Consider the following 20,975-nt stretch of genomic DNA (forward strand, 5'->3'; position numbering starts at 1 on the left):
TGGGCTGCAAATGAGCTTGACTAAATTTTTATATATTTATATATTTGTCTCTAAATTTGATTTGCTCATAGGCAAATTATCTATTCCAATTCTTCACTTCCTTTTGGATTATTTGTATATCCTGTTTCTATATGTAAGAGCTCTTTTTATAATTTAAATATTAATCTAGCACATGTTTTTTTGGATTTACTGTACAATGTCTTTTGATTTATAAAATGTTTTATTTTTAATTTTTATTTTTTACTGTATTTATGGCTGTTGTTCTTTATTGCTGTATTCTTTCCAAAAGTATTTAATAATTTACAGTGCCATCAAGTATGACTACTTGATAATTCCGTTTTGAAAATTACTGTACTAAAAAGCTGTGATTTTGCTATTTTAGTAGATATAAAATGCTATTTTAAAGATTTTTCTCTTGTATTTCTTTGTTTACTCTCAAGGATAAATAATTTTTTCCATGTATTTGTTTACTAACTGTATTTCCTCTGGGTAGAAAAGATCGTTTTCCTTTTTCCCCATTTTTATTGAAACAAATCGACATATTACATCGTGTACAGGAAGTGTTTTAAATTACATATACTCGGAAGTATAACACTATTTTATTTTATTTATTTATTTTATTTTTTGCTTTTTAGGGACTCACATGCAGTATATGGAAGTTCCTAGGCTGGGGTTCAAATTGGCACTGCAGCCGCCGGCCTACGCAGAGCAGCAGCAAGGCTGGATCTGAGGCAGGTCAGCTACCTACACCACAGCCCATGGCAACGCAGAATCCCTAACCCACTGAACAAGGCCAGGGATAGAACCCATGTCCTCATTGATACTCGGGTTCATTAACTGCTGAGCCACTGCAGGCAACTCCTTTCCTTTATTTTAGTGTTCTTTTTCCATTGAGAAGTGTTTTAACCGTGCATCATGTATTTTCTTCCAGAAAATAAAATACACACACGCAGTATATGTGTGTATACATGATCCATCTACTGATCTACGGATAGATCCATCTATAGATAGTATCAGTCATTTAAACCATTGTGCACGTTGTAAAAAAATAGGTCTAACAAATTTACTTACAGAAGAAGTTGTAGTCACAACATTCATTAAATAATTCTTTTCACACTGAATTTAAATTCCATCTTTGTAATTGAACATATTACCTTACTTATACACATCTTTTTCTGTTTTTGTTTTGTTTGTTTGTTTGTTTTTTGTTTTAGGACACCCCATGGCATATGGCGTTCGCAGGCCAGGGATCAGATCCCAGCCATAGTTGAGACCTAACCCAGATCCACTGTGCTGGGCCAGGGATGGAGCCTGGGTCCTAGCACTTCCAAGACACTGCTGATCCCATGGTGCCACTGTGGATACTCCTTTTTCTATATTTTTTTGCTCTGTGCATTAACTATTCCTCCACCAATACATATTTTAAATTTATTTCAGTGGATCTTATTTGTACATTTGTGGGATATTTGTGAGTTTTATTTTTCCAAGTGCATCTGGAAATAATTATATGTGATTAATAGCATAACTGTTGGAATTTAATGAGAATTGCATTAAATTTTTATGTTAGTTTTAGGTGAATTATAATACTTTTGGTCTATTGCTTTGCATCCAAGAATGAGATAACTTTTAAAATTATATATTTTCATGATTTTATATCTTTAAATGGATTTTATCTCTTTCTTCATTTAGAAAACCGTGTTTCACTTCTTAGTGAAGTCCCTTTGTTATTGTTATGATTTAAATTAGTTACTTAGTTTGCTTTTCAGGTTTTATTGGTATACAGAAGTAGACCACTTTTTTTTTAAAATATAGTCCTTACTTAACCAACTTAAATGCTTTTCTAAATTCTATTGTCTATTAGTTTCTTGCATTTATACCCTCTTCAGTGTTAGCAGAAGAGTTTGTATGTCTTTCTATGAAATTAAAATATTAATCCATAGGCATGATTTCTTTTACTGATACAGACATAAAAGATGCTGCCAATTAACTTACCATGTAAATGCTTAGCTGTCATACATTATAAACACCTTTTGTATTCAGAATTAGCAATACTTAAAACATGCATATTCAAATTGCAAAAAGTTACTTTTGTATTTTTGTCTAGTATTTATAATGACTTTTATTTTCTTATGACTTTTTAATATCATACAAAACAATGCTGAATAACAAGGAGGAGACTCAGCATCCATATTTATTTCCTGATTTACATTTACAATGTATTGGTATTTTATTTTTTCAAAATATTTTTATAAATAGTTTTTTTAACATATTCCTATTTTACTTGTGATTTTTCATGACTATTAAATTTTATTAAAGGTTTTTAAGCATCTACTTATCTATTCTTATGATGTCTAACTTTAAAAATTCATATGATAAAGTGTGTGGATAGATTTTACAGAGATCTAGCTTTTCATGGTAGATTAAAATATAGTTGTTCATAATCTTTTTTCTTTTAATATTTTCCTAAAATGTACTTACAGATATTTTATATAGAAAAATTCTATTTTTACACTTAAAAATGCAATTGTGTTGTTTTCTTTTTCTATGATTTGGAATGGATCAATTTAAGCCGAAACTAATTAGGATTTTTTTTTAAAGTTAATGAGAGTTTTTAAAAAAAATTTATCCTGTTTCTACATTAAAGACAGAAATTTATTCACTTCCCCAGTATATTTTATCAGTATTGCTTTATTCAGATTTGTAATTTCTTTTTTTCCTGTCTTGCCAAGAATTTTTTATTGCTTCTAATTTTTCTGTCTTTTGTTGTCAAATTGAATGCAGCATGTATTTACATGTATTTGAATTTCTTAAGTATTGATATTTATATCTTGTTTCTAATTATTAATCTTTAATATGTTGCTTTCTGCCTTTTTCCCGATATTTGGGATGTAAGATTATATTTTCCACAGTTTTAAGAAAACCAGTCTCCGATTTGTTCACTTTAAATTTTACAGTTAACTGCTTTTGCTTTTTATTTTAAACTTTCATTGTTCAGTCTTCTTTGTTTCATTATGTTATTTTTTAATTGTTTCGGATGAGTATGAGTCTCTTTGTTTTCAATCTACTTAAAAAATAATATAAAATGTGTGTAGGTACATAAATTACTCTCAAGTAAAAATTTATATACACAAATGTACCTTATACTACAGATTTTTAGAGATATATATGCTTTAAAAACAGATTTTTAGTGTGTTGTGTCTTGTTAGATATGCTATAATTTCACCCTCAAATTTTTAATTGATATTTAATTGGTATTATGCACTTAATTTTAAAGGATTTATTTTAAATATTTACATTTTGAATTTTATGTCTGATTTGTAGACTTTAAAAACTCCACTTGCATGCATCTACAATCAGGATTTAAGTTATGTTAGGGGATCCGTTTCTCTTCTTTTCTTTTTTTTTTTAAGCTGGTGGACAAAAATATTCAAGTTTTTCTGAATTTGTGGTTGGTAGATTGTATTATAATTCTATGTTCCATTGAATGTGCATCAATTCATTAATTGAAGTTTGACTTTACTGTGCCATTTCTAAATTTTTTCATCATGTGACTGTTGAGATCTTATATTCCATTTCTATTTAAATTCATTCTGTTCGGATGCATTTTAAAGTATCTTTATTCACTCTTCTCCAATCTATGCCATACTTAGTGTCAGGATCAAGCTGTTTTGTTTTCTCTCTCTCACCCAGGGATTTCCGTTATTTGCTATAAGATAACAAAACACTGAAAATGATAAATTTGTACTGACAATTTTTCAGGTATTTGCTCCGGTTAGAATTTTTACAGTATTTCAATTGATCATATTTTTCTTAGTTCTGGAATTATAACATATTCTTACAAAAATGTGTGTTTTTTATTACTGCATTACACCCATTTATAAATTTTAACTCAAATTTTATTATAAACATATCCATGTGGATGGAATTGTTAAATAGATACGGAAGAGAAGAGTCAAACGGTAATAGTTCCCCATCAGTAAAGTTAAAGAAATTGCAAAATGTTAATAAAACTGGAAAAGAGATTATCAAAAACTCTAGTATGATTAGAATTTTACCAGAAATGTTGAAGGAATATTCATGCTTTCATCATGATGAATCAAGTACCTTTTGTCTTACTTTTTGAAGAATGCAATCTTTTGATCAAGTCATTCAAGGCTTTCTGCACTTGCTTGTTTCTCAGGGTATAAATAAAAGGGTTCAACGTGGGTGAAATAGAAAAAATGAGCAGGGAAACTCCCTTATTAAGAGCCACCTCTTTCTTGGCTGAAGGTTTGATGTAGATGAATATACAGCTGCCATAAGTGATGGAAACCACAATCATGTGGGCAGAACAGGTCGAAAAGGCTTTTTTCCTTTGCTGAGAGGAAGAGAATCTTAGAATTGTCATGATGATATAAATGTAGGACAGAACTACACACACAAAGGTCAAGATGAATGTCAACACAGCACACACTAAAATCATTCTCTCTATGAACCGTGTGTCTGAGCATGATATCTTTAGCAGAGGAGTGGCATCACAGAAAAAATGTTCGATGACATTAGAGTCACAGAATTCCAGATTGAGGCCCAGGCTTAGTGGGGGGATTATGATGCACAAACTAGCCATCCAACAGCTGATGATTAACCTATTGCAGACTCTGTTGTTCATGATGGTTACATAGTGCAAGGGTTTGCAGATGGCTACATAGCGGTCAAAGGACATGGTGGCCAGAAGAAAAAATTCCGTTATCCCAAAAAGGTAAGTAAAAAATATTTGAGCAGCACAAGCAGCATAAGTAATGATTTTGTCACCCGTTGCTATGTTGTACAAAAATCTGGGAATACAAGCCGTTGTGAACGAGATTTCTAAGAAAGAGAAATTTTGGAGAAAAAAGTACATGGCTGTCCTAAGACGGCAATCTATGAAGGTGAGGGAGATAATGGTCAGATTCCCAGCTGCACTCAACATGTAGGTAAAGAAAAGGAAGATGAAAATCAGAACTTTCATTCGTGGGTCATCAGTCAGTCCCAGAAGGATGAATGTTGTTATTGTGTGATTTCTCATCATGGATTCTTGCTTTCTGCCCAATCTGCAGGAAGAATTCAGAGATACTTGAAAAGAGTGCAATGAAGCCAAAATGAGGACTCAGCAATGGCTAGAAATGCCCCCCCAAAAAACCCCAAAAAACAATAACAAAAAAACTGGCTTGACTGTCTTGAAGTGAACATCTTGTTTACGAGTAGTATTTTTATTGCGGATACAAGTAGTAACTGTATTCTAATCCTTGCCTTGGTCTCTGATCATATAGTTTTATTTTTGTTCACAATGCTTATGGCTTAGCATTTCTAGCCATGAGTTATATAAGCTAGTGGTCGAATACCTTGTAATTCTGAGAGAATTTTCTAAAAATTTTTCCTCAGCTTGCTCCAATTAATTACAGACATCACCTTCAATTATTTTCGGCCTTCATTCAGTGCCTCCCGTGCTTGGATTTCCCGATGTCAGTGAACAAATAGGAAATTCCCCTCACAGAATGGAAATTATTTTATGTCATTATACATTTTATTGTCTTCCTTCAAAATATACTCTTCCTACTGACATGTAGCAGGCTCAACTTTCACACACACACAAATTGTGTCCTCAGTAAAGCTTCAGGGTTTGCAGATACTACTATGGGAAGGAAATGGCTTTGGTTTTTCTTTGCTTGAGGACTTTTGAAAGCTTCCCTCAAATTAAGGGCAACCCAGGGTACAACCATAGGCAAGTGAATCTGGGATGTTGTGAAAAACACTCCACAGCTCAACTTCTTCTCCTTGTCCTAGTCATGGGCACTTAGGGCATCACTGTGACCCTGAACTCATCCTTTCACACTGCAGTGCATTTTCAGGGTTCTAGAAGTAAATATTTTTTTCTCAAAATTAATGAGGTTCATCCATGAGATTCAGTTTCTCCTCGATATTACACATCAAGGATGTTAAACTTAGAATGCAGTGCATTCATTTCTGTTTATTTAGACTTCCTCAAGAACCAGCATTTGTAGTGAAGGGAGGGATGCCAAATGAGATGATAAATCATGAGTGTGTATGACCTCGTTTTACATGGGAGTGATGACCTCATCTGTGTATGTGTCCATGTCTATTTGTATTTTTTGTTTTTGTTAAGTTGTGAGTGAAAATAAGGTAGGCATTTACTGTCTTGATATTTCTCAAACTATACTGTACTAACTAATGCTTTTTTTTTTTGTCTTTGGTCCTTATACAACTGCACCTGCGGCATACGGAGGTTCCCAGGGTAGGGGTCTAATCAGAGCTGTTGCTGCCAGCCTACACCAGACCCACAACAACGCCAGGTCTGAGCCGCATCTGTGACCTATACCACAGCTCACAGCAACACCAGATCCTTAACCCAATAAGCGAGGCCAGGGATCGAACCTGCAACCTCATGGTTCCTTGTCGGATTCATTTCCGCTGCGCCACAATGGGAACTCCAACTAATGCTTTAAAATCAACCTGTCCCATGGTTTTTATCTATTCAAAGTTAATTATTTTTTAAATTACATCTAACATAATTTTTAGTTCCATTACCATATGTCAAAATTTACCCTAAAAGCTTTGATTTGGTAAAGATGGATTTATGCATTTTTTTAGCATAGGAATTTATGACTGTATCTTAAAAAGGACAATGAAAATAAAGACTTCAGTGTACTTACTTTTTTGCCAGTCAGTCATAACTTCAAGTAGTTGTTTAGCAACATTACTTAAAGATAACCTCTATTTGTGTCTTTCTGGTCTCTATTGCTCATAATCTCACTCTATATTCATGTGCCATTTGGGATGTGTAATTCTATTATTCATCACCAAATACTATAAAATTTTCCTCATACATAGCGGCTCTTACAAGTCTAAGAAACACTTTGTCTTGCTGAAAATAAAAACAGCTCTGAGACTGAGAATTACCAAGAATTCTCTCAGGTTTTAGAGATCTTGATATCCTGACTTCCTGGGCTGGGAGAAGTTGATGATACATTAATAAGATTGATGTTTCTTTTATTTAGCACACTTACAACTTAATGAATCAACAGAAGGGTGCTCAGAGACCCAGGTTCAATAAAAAAACTATGGAATCTTTGTGTCATAATGTTGGCCAAAAGCCTAAAACATGCAGTTCTGAGGAGTAGGAGCCACAGGGGAAAGCAGAAGGAACATCTTAGGGATTGGAGCACAGACAATAAGAATGAGATAAGGTGAAATTCTAAATAATTTTTATTTATATTTGTATCATCCAAATCACTCTGAGGATCAAAGAGCCCAGCTTTTCTCTTGCATTTACCTTTCATGTGAATAAATAAAACTATTCCAAGAATTAATCAGATAAAATCTACATGATATCATAATCTAGAGATAACTAATGTTAATACTCTGGAAAAATATTTTCAGATTATAAATCAGCAACTTTATCAAAAGATATTATATTTAATATTTAAAAATATGTAAACAATGATCATAACTTGAATTTGCTTAATAAATTATAAAGATAAATATAAATCTTTTTTTAGGGACCTATTTAACATCTCAAATTTAATTAAATTTAGTTCCATTATATTTTGTCACTATAATAGTGGATTAAAACAAACAAGTTCATTGTATAAATAACTATATTTTTGCTATTATTAAATGAATATATGAATATAACTATATATTTAATAAATAAATTGATATTACATGTAGTTTTTGGAGGATTCCATTTTTATAATTTTTTGAAGAGTCTGTATTATTTTAGTGAAAATATTTTTGTATTCTAGCTAGCTACTACAGAAGAGAAATTCCTACTTAAGAAATACATACAAACCAGGAGTTCCCATTGTGGCTTATCAGGTTATGAACCTGTAATAATACTGTTTGTGAGGATGCTGGTTTGATCCCTGGCCTTGCTCAGTGGATTAAAGGTCCAGTGTTGCCACAAGCTGCAGCATAGGTCCCAGATGCAGCTCAGATCTTGCATTGCTGTGGCTGTGGCACAGGCCTGCAGCTGCACATCCAATTCGACCCCTAGCCTGGGAATTTCTTATGCTGCAGGTCTGGCCCTAAAAAAAACAAACAAAACACACAAACCAAATTGTTTGAAATATAATACCTGAATTAAGAAATTTACTGGATGACTTTAATAGCATTATAAATAATACCGAATAAAAGGCTTTGTAGTTATTATAAAAAAAAGTAAAGATATTGAAGACAGAAGTAGATTAAAAACCTACAGGATGATATTATGTGATCTAACATGTTAGATCAATTGGAGTTAAGAATTATACATGGCAGAGGCTGGGCAGGAAAGACAGAAAAGTATTGGAAGAAATAAAAATATATGAAAATGGGAATTCTGGAGTTCCCGTCGTGGCGCAATGGTTAATGAATCCGACTAGGAACCATGAGGTTGCGGGTTCAGTCCCTGCCCTTGCTCAGTGGGTTAACGATCCAGTGTTGCCGTGAGCTGTGGTATAGGTTGCAGACGCGGCTCGGATCCCGTGTTGCTGTGGCTCTGGCATAGGCCGGTGGCTACAGCTCCGATTTGACCCTTAGCCTGGGAACCTCCATATGCCGCGGGAGCGGCCCAAGAAATAGCAACAACAATAACAACAACAACAAAAAAGACAAAAAAAAAAAAAAAAAAAAGAAAATGGGAATTCTTGTTGTGGCTCAGTGGGTCAAGAACCTGACTAGGATCTATGAGGATGTGGGTTCAATCCTTGGGCTTGCTCAGTGGGTTAAGGATCTGGCATTGCCATGAGCCGTGGTGTAGGTCACAGATATGGCTCGGATACAGCCTTGCTTATGGCTGTGCAATAGGCTGGTAGCTGCAGCCCTGATTCAGTTCCTAGGCTGGAAACTTCTTTGTGTTACAGGTGTGGCCCTAAAAAATAAAATTGTATGAAAATGTACAAAATTGATGATAAAACAAAACAGGTCAATAATCACCAAGAGGGATAAAAACAAAGGAAATCACACCAATGACCATAATAATCCTTATCATAATTTGAGTTAAATTCCTCAAACATATAAAAATATATACCATGCTCTTGGATTGGAAGAATCCATACTGTCAAAATGACTATACTGCCCAAGGCAATCTACAGATTCAATGCAATCTCTATCAAGTTCCAAAGACATTCTTCACAGAACTAGAACATAATATTTTAAAATCTGTATGGAAACACAAGAGACCCCAAATAGCCAAAGCAATATCGAAAAAGAAAAATGAAAATGGAGGAATCAAACTTCTTAACTTTAGACAATACTATAAAGCTATGGTCATCAAAACAAAATGGTACCAGCACAAAACCAGAAATATATTCCAATGGAACAGGAGAGAAAGCCCAAATATAAACCCTAGTACCTATGGTCAACTAATCTATGGCAAAGGAGGACAGAAAATAAAGTGGAAGAAGGATACCCACTTCAATAAATGGTGCTGGGAAAACTGGAAACCTACATGTAAAAGAATGAAAGTAGAACACTATCTCACACCATATACAAAAATAAACTCAAAATGGATTAAAGACCTAAATATAAGGCCAGACAGTATACAATTCCTAGAGGAAAACATAGCCAGAATGCTCTTTGACATAAATCACAGGAATATCTTGTGTGATCCACTTCCTAGAATAATAACAATAAAGACACAAATAAAGCAATGGGACCTAATCAAACTCAAAAGCTTTTGCACAGCAAAGGAAACCATTAAAAAAAAAAATGAAGGACAACCCACAGAAGGGGAGAAAATCTTTGCCAACAATACAACAGACAAGGGCCTAATCTCTAAAATATACAAACAACAGATGCAACTCATAAACCAAAAAACCAACAATCCAATTGAAAAGTGGGCAGAGCACCTAAACAGACATTTCTCCAAAGAAGACATAGGGATGGCCAATAGGAATATGAAAAAATGCTCAATATCACTAATTATTAGAGAAATGAAAACCAAAACTACAATGAGGTAACACCTCACACCAGTCAGAGTGCCCATCATTAACAAGTCCACAGACAACAAATGCTGGAGAGGGTGTGGAGAAAAAAGTACTATCCTCCAATGTTGGTGGGAATGTAAATTGGTACAACCATTATGTAAAACAGTATGGAGATACTTCAGGAAACTTAATAAAGAGCTAACGTATGATCCAGCAATTCCACTGCTGGGAATGCATCCAGACAAAACTTTAATTAAAACGATATATGTACCCCTGATAGCCAAAACATGGAAACAACCTAAATGTCCATTACAGATGAATGGATTAAGATGTGACACATATATCCAATGGAATATTACTCACCCATAAAAAGACAAACTAATGTAATTTGCAGCAACATGGATGGATCTACAGACTCTCAAACTAAATGAAGTAAGCAGAAATAATAAGGCAAATACAGTATGATATCACTTGTTTGGGGAATCTAAAATATGAAACAGATGATCTTATCTAAAAACAAACAAACAAACAGCAGAAAAAGATCCTGGTTTAGAAGAGCAGACTCAGTATTCCCAAGGGGGGAAGTGGAGGGAGTGGGATGGATGGGCATTTTGGGGGTATTTTGGATGCAAACCGCTATATTTGGAATGGATGGAGAATGGGATCCTACTGCACAGCACAGGGAAATGTGTGTTATTGGGTCACTTTTTTGTACAACAGAACTTGATGAAAGATTGTAAATCAATAATAATAATAAAAATATTCCTCAGAACAAGTGACATGAAAATCTCAATAAAGCAGGTCTAAGGACAGATAATCTCAGATTCCTCATTGAAAATGATTCAAGCTAGAAGATAGGGAGAAAAATATCTTTAAAGCTGAGCTACACTGAAAAGGGACCAGGCTGTAAATTAATACAGTTCTGGGTTAGATGTGGTGCTGCTGGGAGAACACTGGCATGATATTGTCCAATTTAAGGATTAATAATAACAGTAATATCTGCTAAGCACCAGAAACTTTTCAGCGCTCTTTATGTGCATGATCTCATGTCTTCACAGCTCTATATATGCTGCAGCTACCATTGTTTTCACTTTGCAGACCAAGAAATCAAATTCCTATAGTTGCACAACTCACCTAATGTCCTGCAACCAGTAATTGGTAAGATTAGGATTAAAATCAAGGCACCCTGATTCTAGTGGTTGTGGTTATTTTTCATAATTGTATTATTGTATTTCAATTACTGTATATGTAAAGTGATGAATGAAAATCCTGTTGGGTACACAGAGCAAAAGAGGAGCAGAGGTGAGGAGATAGTTTGAGCTTCCTTTGTCTTCCCTGAAAGCAGGAGGAGCAATTCAGTTTATAGGAGTAGAGTGAATGTCTCTGATAAAATTCCACCTGACTTCATATATCCTCAATGACTAGGTTGTTTTTCTTTTTCTTCACAACCACAGGAGAGGTTATCTGTTGCTATGTGATCTCATAAAGTCTCAAAAGTATTGTTTGGAAGAATAATTTTGTGTACTTTTTTTTGGCCACACCCATGTCATGTGGAAGCTCTCAGGCCTGGGGCTGAACTAGCACCACAGTTGCAACCTGTGCCACAGCTGTGGCAATGCCAGATCTTTAACCCACTGTGCCACACAGGAACTTTCAATGTCTACTTTTTAATAGGATTGAAGGGGCAATAAACTCAGAAAGTATCCATACTATTATATTTTGCCATAAACAGAATAAATAAATACAGACTTAGTATGGACAGACTTTATGCAAAAGGATTATTGCAATAGGGGTGGAGGGTTTGGGAAAATGGGAAGAAAGTGCGCTTTGGGAAGAGGCCAGGGAAAGATTTCCCCAGGTGTTGACATTATGATGTGAGCCACAGGGGAAGTCCCCAAGGCATTGCCACTATGCTGAGATCCAAAGGATGAATGGGATTTATCTAAAGGACAAGCTAAAGAAGGAAAAGAACAATATTTCAGGAGTGAACAAGAATCTAGAAATAAAATATTAGAGAGACAAATGTATTCCACATGCCCAGACACAGAGGACTAGGGAGAGAAATATGGAAAGTTATGAAGAATGAGATAAATAAGAGTATGAAGAGCTTCATACTCTCAAGAGTTTTCCTTGAGAATTAATACAGAGGTTCATACTTTTTTTGGTCTTTCTCACTTTATGCTACTGATCTCTGATCAGTATGAACCCGAGTTTTCCATACACTTTTCCAGTTGAGTATTATTGGGATTTGTTCTTGTATTTGTGCAAAACATAGCTACTTTCTCTCTCTCTCTCTCTCTCTCTCTCTCTCTCTCTCTCTCTGTTTCAGTGTTTGGCCTGCTTCTTCCATTTGCAAAACAGCCCATTTGTTTTGCAATACTTTCTAAAAAGTATTTAAAATTTTTTAAAATTGAAATGCTGTGTTTTATTAGTTCCAGATGTACAGCAAAGTGATTCAGTCATATATATATAATATATATGATAAAATGTATATCCTTTTTACATTATTTTCCATTATAGTTTATTTCAAGATACTGAATATAGTTTCCCATGTTATGTAGAGAATCTAGTTATTTATCTATTTTACATATAGGAACTGATATCTGCTAATCCCTTTTTATTGAGGTGTAATTGAAATAAAGAATTATATCAGTTTGGGGTATGATGATTTGACATTTGTATATATTGTGAAATGATTAGCACAATAAGTATTGCTAACATCGGTCAGCTTATCTAGATATAGAATTTTTCTTTATGTGAGGAGAGTTTTTAAGATTTTAGAAAGGGGATTTTTTGTACTAACATCTGGAGAATGATCCTGCTGGGTATGTGGATGCCAGCATCTCTGTCGTCACCATCATCATCATCATCTTTCACGTACTTGCACAGTTGAGCTGTTTGCTGAATAGGTGACAGTGGTTTGAAGGTGTAATTTCTTTTGTCCTCCTGGACAATCTCTTTTAATGGCAGATGGTACCACAGCCCATTTGTTTTGCAAGGAGGGGAAAAAATAAACGGGTTAGTATCTGTTTTAGCTCCAAGAACAAAAATGTTTTTAGACAATTTGTCTGACTATGATGATTTCAAAGATACAAAATCATGTAAAAACTTAAGGCCCATTAATCTAGTGTTCCCCAAACTATTTACAGTGCAGAATTAGCATTTAACTACTTTCAATTTGTTGCATACTCATATTTTTGTAAATACAGTACAGATGAATTACCTTAAAAAGAATCAAAAAAGGCATAAGTTTGAAGTTCAATTTTTTTATTGTTATGTTCACCAAATATTTGTCACATTGTTTTTACAGTATATAATGCTTACTTTCTCTTTCTGTATTTATTGTTCATCAAAAATAGTTTACTGATCTGCTTTGGTCCTATGCTAAAGACCATACCAAGCTGGGAGTTCCTGTTGTGGCGCAGTGGTCAACAAATCCGACTAGGAACCATGAGGTTGCAGGTTCCATCCCTGGCCTTGCTCAGTGGGTTAAGGATCCGGTATTGCTGTGAGCTGTGGTGTAGGTTGCAGACGCGGCACGGATCCCGTGTTGCTACGGTCTGGCATAAGCTGGTGGCTACAGCTCCAATTCGACCCCTAGCCTGGGAATCTCCATATGCCGCAGGTGTGGCCCTAGAAAAGGCAAAAAGACAAAAAAAAAAAAGAAAGAAAGAAAAAAAAAAAGAAAGAAAAGGCCATACTAAGCTGTCATAATAATTTGGATCCACAATTTCAGTATTTTCCTATTTCTTTGAGGAAAAATGCCATTCTTTTGACTGAATAACTGAATGCCTGCTTCACTTGCTTGTTCCTCAGGGTATATATAAAGGGGTTTAGCATTGGGGCAACAGAAGTGGTGAGCACTGACACACCCTTATTAATGTCCACTTCTTCCTTTGCTGAGGGCTTAATGTAAATGAAGATGCAGCTTCCATAGGTGATGGATACAACAAGCATGTGGGACGAACAGGTGGAAAAAGCCTTTTCCCTTTGCTGGGCAGAGGGGAATCTTAGGATTGTCTTGATGATGTATACATAGGAAAGAACTACACACACAAGGGTCATGATGAAGGTCATCACAGCGCAGGCTATAACCATCTGTTCTATGAACCATGTGTCTGAAGAAGAGATCTTGAGGATAGGTGATGCATCGCAGAGAAAATGATCAATGATGTTAGAGTCACAGAACTCCAGATTTAAGCCTAGGCTAAGTGGAGGGATTATGATGAACAAACCTCCAGCCCAACAGGAGAGGACAAACCTTCTGCAGACTCTGCTGTTCATGATGGTCACATAATGCAGGGGTTTGCAGATGGCCACATAGCAGTCATAGGACATGACGGCCAAGAGAAAAAATTCTGTTGATCCAAAAAAGATGACAAAGAATAGCTGACTAGCACAGGCATTATAAGTAATGGTCTTGTCTCCAGTAGACATGCTATAAAGGAATCTGGGGATACAGACTGTAGTGAATGAGATCTCTAAGAAGGAGAAATTTTGGAGGAAAAAGTACATGGCAGATTTAAGCTGAGAATTCACTAGGGTGAGGGAGATGATCGTCAGATTGCCAGTCACACTCAGCATATAGGTGACAAGCAGGAAGATAAATAGCAGAGCTTGAAGCTGTGGGTCATCAGTCAGTCCCAGCAGAATGAATGTCATCAGCCTTGTATGGTTTCTCATCATGGGCTGCGGACTTCAGCCCAATCTGTTTAGAAAATTGAGATCGATATTGAAAAAAGTGGTACCAAAAATCATGTTGTAAATGGACAAGAGAACAGCTCTGCCATGTGGCTCACAATCCCCTAAGAGCAGTTTTTCTTTATAAAATATTTTATTAGTAAATATAACAAAGGACAGTGCATAAAAATGGGTGGAGCTTAAATAATATGTATTAAAGAAACAAGAATAGAACGCAACTTGCACCACAGAAGCCCTTGCGGGGCTTTCCCTGATTACCACTGCCTCTCAGCCTCCTAGAGCTAAGGGAAATTTCAGTTATGCGATAATGACATTCTGTTCTTTAGAGATTTCTAGTATTATCCGCATGCTTGAAATTTAGCTATTTTAAACTGCATATAAACGGAAGTGTAGGAGTTCCCATTGTGATTCAACAGTTAGGGAACCTGACTGGCATCCATGAGGACACGGGTCCCATTCCTGGCTCAGTGAGTTACGGATCCGACGTTACTGTGAGCTGTGGTGTAGGTCACAGAGGTGACTCGGATCCTGCATTGCTGTGGCTATTGCATAGGCCGGTGGCTTCAGCTTCCATTCGACCCCTAGCCTGGGAACCTCCATATGCTGCGGATGTGGCCCTAAAAAAAAAAAAAAAAAAAAAAAAAAGAAGTGTACTGAATGAATATAGTCTTTTCTGTCTAGCTTTTCTTAACTTTACATTCTAGAAATTCATTCATGTTTTTATTTGTAGAAGTGGTTCTTTTTTTTTTTTTTTTTTTTTTTTTGTCTTTTTGTCTTTTTGCCATTTCTTGGGCCGCTCCCATGGTATATGGAGGTTCCCAGGCTAGGGGTCGAATCGGAGCTGTAGCCGCCAGCCTACGCCAGAGCCATGAGGTTCCTGCAACCTCATGGTTCCTAGTCGGATTCGTTAAACACTGCACCACGACGGGAACTCCTAGAAGTGGTTCTTTTCTTTTCTGGAATCTGAGGACTGTATTATGAATACACCCTAATTTATTAAGGTACTCCTCTATTGTTATCTGTGCTTCCAATTTGGATTATTATAAATAATGTTGCTATGAATCTTGTTCTGTGTGAACCCAATTTGCCATGCTTTAGTCACATACATGTCTCTCAAGACAAAATTTTGAACTTCTTCTTTCAAAGATCACATTCTCTGGAATTTATTCTGCTCTCTGCTTAATAGCACTGATACATTTAGAAATCTTTAAAGAAGTAAGCACTTCTGGAGTTCCTGTGGTGGCGCAGTGGTTAACGAATCCGCTTAGGAACCATGAGGTTGTGGGTTTGGTCCCTGCCCTTGCTCGGTGGGTTGGCGATCCGGCGTTGCGGTGAGCTGTGGTGTAGGTCGCAGACGCGGCTCGGATCCTGCGTTGCTGTGGCTCTGGTGTAGGCCGGTGGCTACAGCTCCGATTCGACCCCTAGCCTGGGAACCTCCATATGCCGTGGGAGCAGCCCAAGAAATAGCAAAAAGACAAAAAAAAAAAAAAAAAAAAAAAAAAAAGTCAAGCACTTCTTTCTTGCTATGCTCCTTTATCAAACTCCTTTGACATCAATTGACATCTATATGTTTCTGATTTCTAAGTCTCTATCTCTAATTATAACTATGTCCTTGTATTCCAGGCACAGGGCCAAATGGCTACTCAGCACCTGTTCGAATGGCTCAAAAGTTTTCATAGCCTATTTTAGAGTGTTCATGTGTATTTCCTAAAAAAACAGCTAATACTGAGTTCCAGTTATGGCTCAGCAATAGCGAACCAGACAAGTAACCATTAGGGTGCAGGTTCGGTTTCCAGCCTGGCTCAATGGGTTAAGTATCCAGAGTTGCCTTGAGCTGTGGTGCAGGTCCCAGATGCAGCTCAGATCCTGTGGGTTGCTATGGCTATGGTGTAGGCCACTGGTTGCAGCTCCAATTCAACCCCTAGCCTGGGATCATTCATATGCCACACATGCAGCTGTTAAAAAATAAAAAATTAAAAAAAAATGCTAATAAGTATTGAGCATTGTAACATGCCTTATATGGATTCTTGTCTGGAACTTTCTCTCCTTCAATTGTTTGTGTTTCCTTCTCTACCTTATCTCATGAATATATCATCACTCCTGCTCTGCAACCATTTACCCTTGGAGAAACCCTTGTTTGAAATGTGTATAACCAGATTCAAGGATGAGTTTGCATGGAATTTCATCAAATTTCAGGCAATCTTTCTAAAAGTCAAAACTGGCCATGCAGTAATGATGTATAGAAGAGTTTATATGAACATTTGATCCCTAACAATGCACTACTTTTATGTTTCTAAGTGGAATATCTCATATCGAAGATTACATGTGCCTCAATGTTTTGTGATCATTCCACTAGTGACAGCATTTGCTTGTCATAAACCGAAATGATTTATTGGTACATCTCAGCGCAGTGGTTTGTCTGGTTAGATTCCCTCCTACTGTCTCCAATGGCTAACTGACATATCCTTCACTCATGTGGGGGGTTACATGAATTCCTTTGAGAAATTATCTTGAGCCACCTTGGTCTGGGTTAAGTGCCTTTTGTTCCCCTTGCAACCCTCTGCTTATTACTATCTTAGCATTCAGCAGGAGGAAATAATTTTGTTGAGATTCAAGACTATGCTTCATTCAAATTATATCCTGCAATTAGTGGAATTTCAGATTTATAATCAAATTTTCAAAAAAATTTTACTCTAAAACATATGCATCCCACATTTAACCTACTAACTTCAAACACACTTTTTGCTTCCTTGTTCAATGCAATTGACATTCCTTTTTAAAATGTCTTTAACAGATGTTTCCCATAACTCTGAACATGGGAGCTATTGCTCTAGCTTATTTTGGTGGAGGAGTTACTGCTAATCCCTCTGGCATTACTCTAGGCCATGACCTGTGGATGCTGAGAGCTCATACTGATGACCACAGCAATAGCTGCCTCCCTCTTTCTGTTTAATTTTCTATTCAGAGTTTTCTCTTTTTTGATGTCACTTACTACTTCTCAACACACCTCACTGAGAAATTACAAACTGAAATCAAGAATTTGTAATTCTGTATATCGGTTTCTAGCTGTTTCCTCTTTGGAAACAGCTACTCAAATATTCAAATATTTCCAATTGGCAAGTGTATCTCAAAGGCTGTCATTTTCCTACATTGCTAACTGAAAGGCATCCCTTGGACGCCTTATGAATAGTTTCACTTGGTTCTTTCCTTTTTTTCCTACCGAGGTGAAGGCAGGAAGCAGCCCCCACTCTGTGCCCAGATTCTACTATTCAGCACCTCATGTGTAAAATACCATGTCAAAGAAATGGAACTAATTTAATTCCTGAGAGGTGGTATTTAAAGACCATAAAGGGACCAACCATCATAGACCACCTGAAGTTATAGGAATGAAATGTATCTGTTCACAGGTATCCTCCCTCTGCTGACACATTGTTGGCAGAGCAGTGTTCTTTGTTGCAAACATATTTTTTTTTCTCCCAGTATGATCATTATCGTGCCTAGATACAAGTTTAACAAACTAATTTATAGTGAAGTACAAGGTCATGATCTTTAATTATTCTTAAGACATACTTTTTGTTGTAAAATTTACAAGTGGGTAGATTAATTACTATTGGATACACACACACACAAACACACATCTCTCTGCAATGCGTGTGTCTATATATTTATCATTTGCATGAGTGAATGTGATATTGAAAAAGGTTGCTTCTGGATGTTCAAAAGATCATGCTACACTGGGATAATTTTACTAATGCCTAAGCAGGCTGACATTTGATTGTAATGGGTTTATTTCATCACTATAAAAAATTACCTTCTTTAATTTCTTAAAAAGACCTTTTCCTAAAATATCAAATCGTCTTAGTTTTCAGAGGCAAGCATCATTCTATCTCTATGTCAAGGTGAGGCAAGTGACCAAGGCGAACATACTTACTCTTTGGTCATCATAGCTTCAGAGACTCATTTCACCCAAATTCCTCAGGGTGACAAAAAGCAACCCCAAATGCGTCCATGGAAATAGTGGGTGCACTGCCAATCATCCATTTTCATAAGTCCATGCTCACACTCACAGGTGGAGGTTTCCTGAGTTTTCTATCTCTAGATCCTTACTTCGAGATTTTCTCAAGCTTTTGAACTTGCTTTAAATCTCACACTCTTTTCTTTAAGTAAACACTCTTCCCTTTAAGAAAAAAGGCTAGAGGGTGCAGGACCCCTCTCTGGTTTGTAGAGAACCTGATGTTATGATTCCTTTGAAATGCTATCATTTTTTTCATGTACATACCTAAGTGAGTAAATATTTATGTCCTTAGTGACTGGTTCGAAAATCACTAAGGAATCTGGTGTGTAATTAACTTTGGGGGAAAGAAAAACTCCTGAAGGAACAGTGGGGACAGTGTTCTCAGAGATGGAAAGCAATGTGAACCTCATCATAAATCTTTTTAAATTATAAGGAACAAGTTTCCTTACTCACTAATTTTTTTATGAATCTTTCATTCTAATTGTAAAAATAATTCAAATAATCAAAAAGGAAATACATATAAAATTACACATGGTAAAGAGACAGTTATTGGTATTTGTATATGTACACTGAGGCATCCTACGTTTTGTATCTCTGTGCATGTTTGTTAAGCACATTTAAAATGGGAGAGCATTTTATAAAATTGAATCATAAAATTTCTATTTTTTAGATTTGTATACACAGGGCACTAAGTATCCCTTCACTAATTTATACACGCTTCAGCACAAAAAATTCCTGTGAAGGGAAAAAAATTGTAGTTCCCTGGTGGCCTAGCAGGTTAAGGATTCGCCATTGTCACTGCTGTGGCATGGGTTCGACCCCTGGCTTAGGAACTTTCACATGCTGCCAACATAGTCGGTAAAAATCCCTGTGTGTAGCATTCATTTCATCAATGCTCGGTTACTTTTTAAAACAATCTCTGACTTTTAACACTTTTTTACTCTTCATTAAAATTACTGCAAGGTACTCATTGTATGTACTTATTCTCTGTTTCACTCACTGCTGTAAATTTATTCTTGATTTTTAACAATTGACATATTTCCACAAAAGTAATAATTTAGAAAGCATTATAGAAATGTATCATAAATTATTCCAAATGGCCTTTATAAGATGCATCATTATTTGGATTTTGTTTCGTATTGCAAAGTGCTGTCCCAAAAGGGAACACCAAAACTTGCCAGTCTCAAGCCCACTCATTTCCCCAGGCCCAGTCCCTAGACACTACATTTTCTTAATTTCATTTTCAAATTGTGAATTACTAGTGTATAAAAATGCAATTTATTTATTTTATCGATCACATATCCTGCAAACTTGTTGAACCTAGTAGTTCAAATAGCAATGTGGATTTTGTGGATTTTTTTAATACATGATCATGTTACAAAATAAAAATAGTTTTACTTCTTTTCCGGTCTTTATTTCTTTTTTCCTGTTCTAACTGCCTTTGTAAAAATCTCTGGTATAATGTTGAATAGAAGTGGTTAATGCAGACATTCTTCGTCGTACATCATGCATAATCTTTTTTTTTTATGTTTCTGGATTTGAGTATTTTGTAGAGGATCTTCGTATCTATATTCATAAGGACTGTGTATTCATAAGGTCTTTAGTTTTATTTTGCAACGTGTATGTCAGGTTTTCAGATCATGATAATCCTGGCCTCATAAAATTAGTTGGGAAATGTTTTCTCCAGGAGTTTGTGGAAGACTGATATCAATTGTTGTTGAAACATTTGGCAAAATTCACCATTGAACCCGTCCATGTCTTGTGTTTGCTTTAAGAGAAGATTTTTTTTTTAATGACTAATCTATCAATATCTCTACTTGTTATAAATCTATTAATCTTCTTAACTTTGGTGTTTTGTGTCTTTCTAGAAATTTGTCCACTTCATCTAGATTATCTAATAGGTTTATGCTTGTTTTTGGTATTTCCTTAGACTCCTTTTTATTATTGTAATATTTAGTAATGTACTTCTTTTTCTTCTTTTTTTTGGGGGGGAGGTGGGGGACGTAGTTACAGTATATGGAGGTTCCCAGGCCTGGATTGAATCAGAGCCACAGCTGCCAGCCTATGCCACAGCCACAGCAAAGCCAGATCTGAACCACATCTACAACCTACACCACAGCTTGTGGCAACACCAGATCCTTACCCCACAGAGTGGGGCCAGGGATTCAACCTGAATCCTCATAGATACAAGTTGGGTTTGTTTCTGCTGAGCCACAATGGCAACTCCTTTCTTTTTCTTCTTGATTTTAGTAATTGGAGTTCTGTCTCTTTTTCTTTTATCTTGTTCAAAGATTTTAAATATTTTCCAATTTTGT

General features: G+C 35.8%; 3 protein-coding genes across 4 annotated transcripts in view; 1 reads left to right on the forward strand and 2 right to left on the reverse strand.

Annotated features, from left to right (window-relative positions):
* Window positions 1-20,975, forward strand: part of LOC146403204 (uncharacterized) — a 732,844-nt gene that overhangs the window by 426,141 nt on the left and 285,728 nt on the right. The window lies entirely within an intron of this gene.
* LOC100513471 (olfactory receptor 6C2-like) lies at window positions 700-5,175 on the reverse strand. The gene has a single exon (XM_084957848.1). The coding sequence runs from the start codon at window positions 5,045-5,047 to the stop codon at window positions 4,097-4,099; it is 951 nt and encodes a 316-aa protein (XP_084813974.1). The 5' UTR covers window positions 5,048-5,175; the 3' UTR covers window positions 700-4,096.
* On the reverse strand, window positions 13,677-14,630 carry LOC100521089 (olfactory receptor 6C2-like). The gene has a single exon (XM_013997614.3). The coding sequence runs from the start codon at window positions 14,628-14,630 to the stop codon at window positions 13,677-13,679; it is 954 nt and encodes a 317-aa protein (XP_013853068.3).

This window comes from Sus scrofa, chromosome 5 (genome assembly GCF_054392235.1).
Source record: "Sus scrofa isolate SSC_HxYL_T2T_F1_AM1 chromosome 5, Sscrofa_HxYL_maternal_Yorkshire_Landrace_v2.0, whole genome shotgun sequence".
Classification (NCBI taxonomy): Eukaryota; Metazoa; Chordata; class Mammalia; order Artiodactyla; family Suidae; genus Sus; species Sus scrofa.

Coding starts and splice junctions, on each gene's coding strand:
- LOC100513471 (XM_084957848.1), bottom strand. CDS start 5,047: ATGATGAGAAATCACACAATAACAACATTCATCCTTCTGGGACTGACT.
- LOC100521089 (XM_013997614.3), bottom strand. CDS start 14,630: ATGATGAGAAACCATACAAGGCTGATGACATTCATTCTGCTGGGACTG.